Source organism: Equus asinus, chromosome 26 (genome assembly GCF_041296235.1).
Source record: "Equus asinus isolate D_3611 breed Donkey chromosome 26, EquAss-T2T_v2, whole genome shotgun sequence".
In the NCBI taxonomy this organism is placed as follows: domain Eukaryota; kingdom Metazoa; phylum Chordata; class Mammalia; order Perissodactyla; family Equidae; genus Equus; species Equus asinus.
This window is the reverse complement of record NC_091815.1, coordinates 35,403,810-35,410,169: the sequence shown is the minus strand read 5'-3', so window position 1 is coordinate 35,410,169 and position 6,360 is coordinate 35,403,810. Positions and strand designations below refer to the sequence as shown.

General features: G+C 50.6%; 1 protein-coding gene across 1 annotated transcript; it reads left to right on the top strand.

Annotated features, from left to right (window-relative positions):
• The first annotated feature begins 258 nt into the window (after nucleotides 1–258).
• SIGLECL1 (SIGLEC family like 1) lies at nucleotides 259–5,463 on the top strand. Its single transcript, XM_070499548.1, has 5 exons — nucleotides 259–274; nucleotides 2,634–2,915; nucleotides 3,044–3,149; nucleotides 4,221–4,381; nucleotides 5,417–5,463. The coding sequence occupies exons 1-5, from the start codon at nucleotides 259–261 to the stop codon at nucleotides 5,461–5,463; spliced, it is 612 nt and encodes a 203-aa protein (XP_070355649.1).
• The last annotated feature ends 897 nt before the right edge of the window (nucleotides 5,464–6,360 follow it).

Here is a 6,360-nt window from a genome sequence, read left to right as displayed (position 1 = left end):
CATCCTCATGGTTACCTCATGGTTGCCAAAAGGCTGCTCCACCTCCAGTGTCACATCCATAGTCTAGGGAGAAAGGAGATGGAAGTGATGAGGAAGAAGGAAAGGACAATATCAGGAAAGCAAGACGTTCCCAGGAATCCCCTGCTCACTTCCACTAAAACAAGGTCACATGGTTGCCCTTAACTGCATAGGAAGCTAGACAAAGGCGTGCTTTAGTCCGCAACATTGTGCCCATAAACAAACTTGGATACGTTAGTAATGGAGTACAGGACAGGTAACGACTGATGTCTGGCCCTTGGACAGAAACAAATAACTCTATGAGGGGAAAAAAATGGTTATTTCCCCAGAAAAGAACAAATACAATGCCTTTAACTCTGGGAGGGGAGCAGTTACCCACTTCTGACTGGGTAGGGAGATCAGGAAAGGCTGCGTGTAGGAAGTGGCATTGAACTCAGCTTTGAAATTGAAGTAGGATTGGAATGTGGGCAGAGGGGAGTTGCAAGATGACAAGCTGTGAGAGGGGGAATCCCCTGAGTGACGGGAGAGGTGTGGTTAGAGCGAAATCTAGAAAGGGCAGCATTTTCCCTTCGGCATGGAAAATGTCGGCAAAGGCACGGGGGATACGAGGCAAGGGTGAGGCAAAATTGTGCGGAACCTCCTTTGCAAAGCAAGGAAGTTGGGAACTTTTCCTGTCAGCAGTAGGAATTCCTGTCCATTTTTGTTCTCCCAAAGATCTGTTAAATCGGTCCTGCCCCTCCATCCCTCGCAGCCCATGTGCCAACTCAAGCATGTCGTTCATCCCAGACCACACACCAGTCTCGTCCCTGGCCCCTGGGCTGCAGGCACTCCCCGTCCAGGCCATCTCTCCTGTGGGCCCCAATGGGGTATGTGAACACCCAGACCTGATGCTGTCTCTCTGTGGTACACAACCCTTCCATGGATCCCATGAGCTTTGACAGAGAACCCAAAGGACCTGGTCACTGAGTCCCTTGCAAGGGGGCTGAGACTGGGAGTGAAAGACTAGAGGAGAGAGAAGAAAGGAGACATGACATTGGGGCTTCACAGGGATGGCGGGCCCTCGACGCTCTTGAGCATCTCGTCCCAGGAAATTCCCGCTTCTCAGGGTGAACAGGGCTTCAGGATGACCAAAGAGACTGAAGCCCCTGGCTTGCTAAGAAGACCTTCTGTTCTCCCCACCCCCATGGCCTCCTTCAGTTACTCATCATCTCATCCCTTCTGAACCACAGAGCCAGCCGTGGCAAAGGCCCTGGGCCCCTCCTGTTCCTGAGAACTACTGCTGCTGCAGATGGTGCTGCCACGGCCACTGCCGAGTGAGTGGGATGGGAAGCAGGGCTTGAGGTGTCTGAGGAGGCCGAGGCTCCAGGGCCAGGCGTGGGTTGGGCTGTGGGGGTCTGAAGAGAGAACATAAGGGTGTAGGGTACCAAATAACCAATATGAATTAGACATTGGTGTGCCAGGTTCTGGCAGGGCTGGGGGTGTCTGGGGCAAATAGCAGACTGGGCCAGGGAGTGGAGTTGGGGTGCGGGTGGGAGCTCAGTCAGGGTGGCGTGAAGGTATGAGGGCATGGGAGCTGTTTCAGATATCACCAGCACACGCTGGAGGCTCCAAGGTTTGTCAGGGTTTCAGTGCCTGTCGGTCACTCTCCGCGGGCGTGCTTTCCCAGATGGTAAAAGTAAATAATCCAGAGGACGGAAGTGGAGGAGAGGCTGTGCATCACAGTCCCCTGCAAAGTCCTCATCTGCCACTCCAGGTGACCCCAATAAAAAGACCAAGATCAAGGGCTACTGTTCAGGGGGAAATTACCCCTTTGTACCAGTAACCTCAAACAACTCCAATAAAAAAAACTACTTTAAAACACTAAGAACCAATTCCTCACTATTAGAGACCTTGAAGGTCTGTTCCTTAGTAATCCGTGATATTCACCAGATGGACAACATGTCCCACCTATTCTTTGTACAATGAGAAAGTTCCAAATGTTCTTACCTAGAAAGTGGCCTCGCAGTCTCTACTTAGGATGAATGATCAATCAAAGGCCACTTGGGATTGGGAAGGAAAAAATCTAGAAAGGCATTCTGTTTATTGAATGGGTAATACTTGACCGTGCACTGAGCTAGGAATACTGCAAACCTGAGGGCATTCAATGCAATGATAGTATGACACAGGTTCAGTGAATGTGCCTATTTTCCAGACTAGGAAAGAGCAAAGAGAGGGAAAGTAACTTGCAGACAGTAAGCGATAGAGGGAGAAACTGATCACGGATGGAGCTGGGAAGGGGCAGAGCCCAAGGGGAGTGCTGGCGGTGGGAGGAAGAGAGAGGAAGTAGGAGCCCAGGCTTGAGAGTCTAGCCTGAGGGGGTAGATAAGGGATTATAGATAATGTGGATCCTCAGACGGTTCCCTTGCCATCAGTCTAGAAGGTGACGTGTTCAGGTTCAGCCCAGATAAGGAGAGAGGATGAAGGGAAACTGATCTGTGAGGCTCAACTCCTCTCAGCTTCCAGAAAGTCTTTCCAAAGCTCCTTGTGAATAAGGATTAAGGAGAAGGCTGGTCCTGGAGGAAGCAGAGAAGGGACGTCAGGATGCCTTGCTGACTCCTGACCCTCCCTCCCCACAGCACCTGCCAGGCTGCTCTATTCCTCTTGTTCCTTGGAGAAGACTCTGAAGTGCATCTGTCTCTTCCATGGGATCCCCACGCCCTCTGTGCAGTGGTGGATAGGAGGTGCTCCCACAGGTGTGAACAGCACAGATGACGGCATCCAGGTGACTTCCACCATAACTGGCCACTGGATCAACAGCACCATCAATCTGACTGAACAGCCAGAAGTGGGCACTAGCCTTCTCTGTGAGGGGAAGAACCCAAATGGAACCCACGCTCTGACCATTCTACTGATGTCAAGTGAGGGTGGAGGGGACCCAGTGATGAAGGGATGGGGACGGGCACTGGGATGGAGGAGGGAGCAGAGCTTTGGCTCCAATTCCAAGGTCTTTGGAGAGGAGCTTTTCTCGCATGCCCTTTGCTTCCAGAAAGGAGTTCTTTGGTTGCCCAGGCTTTCCTGAAAGGGCTGATCCAGGGCGTTGTCTATGGAGCCATTGTGGTAGCACTGCTCTCCCTCTGCCTCGTCCCTCTCATGTGAGTACCGGCGGCAAAATTCACCCGTAAGCTTGTCCCAGAGTCTGCTCCCCACAGGCCCCAGCTGTGATGCTGGCACAGAGAGGGCAAAAACAGGGCCCCTGCCCTTGTGGAGCTCAGGGTCTGGCAAGGGAAGAGGCACCAAACAAGATCACCACAATGCAGGGCCATCAGGACTGTGCTGGGCCACAAAACAGGCCCAAAGACACAGGCTTTCAGAGAATTTCATAAAGGAGAAAGCAAAAGAGGAAGCGACAGCCCTGGGGACACCAGCAGAGTCCCCAGGGTGCTGTCTAAAGTGGGCCCAGAGAGCTGAGCACTCATTTGTTTGGTGGAAAGTAGTATATGCAGGCCCTAGGGACACCTCTGAGGAATTTCCAATAGCTTTGTGCGGTGTCAGGTGCATTGAGAGTGACATTAATGACTAAAAATAAAAGTGGAAAAGGTTTTTGGTGTTGGTTCATAAAAACTCTTGAAACTTGGCTAAATGTATTATCTAGAAGCCTAGAGTGAGAAGAGCAGAGTAGCCAGAGATCAGGCCAGAGAGTTCGACAGGGGTGCCTCTGGCCAGTCCAGATGTCTTGGGCTTAATCCTGTTGGGAGCCATGGAAGAGTGCTAAGCTTGGAAGGAAAGCATGACCTTGGGGTAGGACACAGACCAGAAGGCAAGAGCTAGGAGGCCTGAGCCGGGGCAAGTGATGAGGGTCAGTCAGAGAGGTGGGACTCAGGAGTGACCGACCATTGGGGATGAAAAAGAAGAGGAGCCGATGGCAAGGCAAACTGGGAAGCTATTTTCAGTGTCAGCTGAACATAAAGACCAACAACAGTCCTGTCAGTTGCAAAGTCCTTTCCTAGCTGACCTCATCTGAGCCCACAGCCTGATAAGCAAGGTGTCCCCCTAGTACAGAGTATGAAACCAATTCCCAGAGAGTTGTGTAGCTCGCCCTAGATAACACGGCAAGCTCTTAGTGTTGTTGAGCTCTAAACCAGAACTTCTGATCAAGACCAGAGCCCATTTAGGGGTACAGGGAGGTGGAGAGCCAGAACTGATCAGGAGGATCATTTCCTTAGAGTGAAACGTGTCAGAATGAAGCAGGCAAAGAAAACTGCAGCAGTCGAACCAGAAAAGAGCCCTAAAGCCAGAGCATGCCAAGATCCCAAGATGTCTCTGAAGCCTGAGGAGCCAGAAAAAGCCACAGTCACCCCATCTTCGAAGAGCCAGATATTGGTGGGTACCTGTTGTTTTTCGAATCTAGTCCATCGGGATAATGGTAATAACACCCACGAGGAGAGGCACATGCAGGGTTTAAAGGAATTATCGTCCTTAGTCCTATAGGACATCTCAAATGCCCAAATATGCTTGCAGATCATCTTATAGATAATGAAGCTATGTCCCAGAGAGAGAAAGAAAATTAAGAGAAATAACCTAAAGGATAATTAGAATCAGCAAAGTATACACACACCCACACACTGAGTCCCCATTGAGAAGAGGCTTGGAAGAATCCCTCGGGGGTTGTAGCATCAGAGCGGAAACCAAAGGGTTTGGTCTCTGAGTGTTTGGCGGCTGCCATCAGCACAGTCTGTAAGGGCCACAGGCCCAAGTCAGCCCCAAGTGCTTGGAGACCAGGCCAAGCCCAGGTCACCCCTTCATTTACCCCACACTCCATATCCTCAGCAGGCTTGGAGGGGACAGTGCCTGAGGTCACTGTGCCTCACTGTTGTTTACCCTTTACGATTCTCTAAGACCAGAAGGGCCCTGCTGCCCTCCCTACACCCTGTGCTCGGAGCTGGTGTCCCTTTGTGGGTAAATCACGCACCTGTCAAATTACACCAGCATTCCCTGCAGGATTCCAAGTCTCCACCCTGGGTAATGCTGGGGTCTCAGACATGGATCAGACACAGGCCCTGCCCTCGAGCAACCAGGCTGGCGGGGAGGGCACCCTCACAGTAATGGGGCTGAGCCAGGGGTTATGGTTGCCTAGAGGAGGGAGGGAATGAACCTACCTGGAGAAGTCAGGCGAAACTTCCCAGGGGAGTCTGGGGAACAGTCAGGTGGCTCCTGGTGCTGGGGATGCACAGGGACGACCAGCGGGAGAAGACAGGGTTGCAGGCTCCAACTGTGGCATTGCGAGGTGAAGCCACTGCCTGTTCCACGTTGCCTTAATTCTGTGCTCAAAGGGAGGGACAGAATTCTGTCCTTCTTCAGATTTGGATATCTCACCTATAGACCTGTTTCAACATCCTTCTTTCTTTGCCTTGCTCTGCAGCACCCAATACCTTCAACTTCCAGCAAAGCAAGAAAAACTGGAGCTGACGCAGCCTCATACCTGACTCATACCTGGAGTTCCCACTCTCCCGGCAATTACAAAAGTCTACAGAATCCTTAGAGACCCCAGAAACCCAGGAGTCGGTAACAAACCTGAAGCCCCCCGAGTCTCCTCGGCTCGCAGAGCCCTCTCAAGCCCCACCTGTCCCTCACACCGGCTCTCCGCTGAACAGGGTTACTCTTGGACCTGGTCTCGGAACCTTTGGAAGCAAATTCTATGATCTGTTGTTTGAGTTAGCCAGAAGAAATATGCCTCGTCCTGAGATGGTGTCAAAGGAAGGAAAAATAAATGTGAAGCTAGGAAATAGGTCCATCAAGAAGTAGCTTTTGAGCCCTACTGTGTGCCCAGTACCTGGAATATACATACCACAGCACCAGGCTTTGGAGCCATCATATATGCATTGAATCCCAGCTTCAATGATTAGTGGTTAGATGTCTTTGAATAAGACTTCCGCACCCCCAACTTTGAGCTTCAGTATCCTCACTTGAGGTGTACCAGGGTGAAGAGTGATTGAAAAGTGTCATCCAGAGCTGTAGGCAGAGAAAAGACACAAAGATGGGCCCTGAATGCCAAGAGAAGGCTTTGGAACTTTATCTGGTGGGAACTTATCCTGACTCCCTTAGACTGTGAGTTCTACAAGAACGGGGATCTTGTCTGTCTTATTTTCTACTTGTATCACCAGCACCTAGAATGGTTTCTAAAATACAATAGGCTCTCAAAAATGTTTGTCAAATAACTGAATGAATTATAAGCTGTTGAAAGATTTGAAGCAAAGTAGAGTGACCACATACACAGTGAAAGGACATTCTAGCAGTTATTGATGTATTTAGAAGAGGTAAGCCTGGAGGCAAAGAGCCTAGTTAGAAGATTATTGCAATATTTCT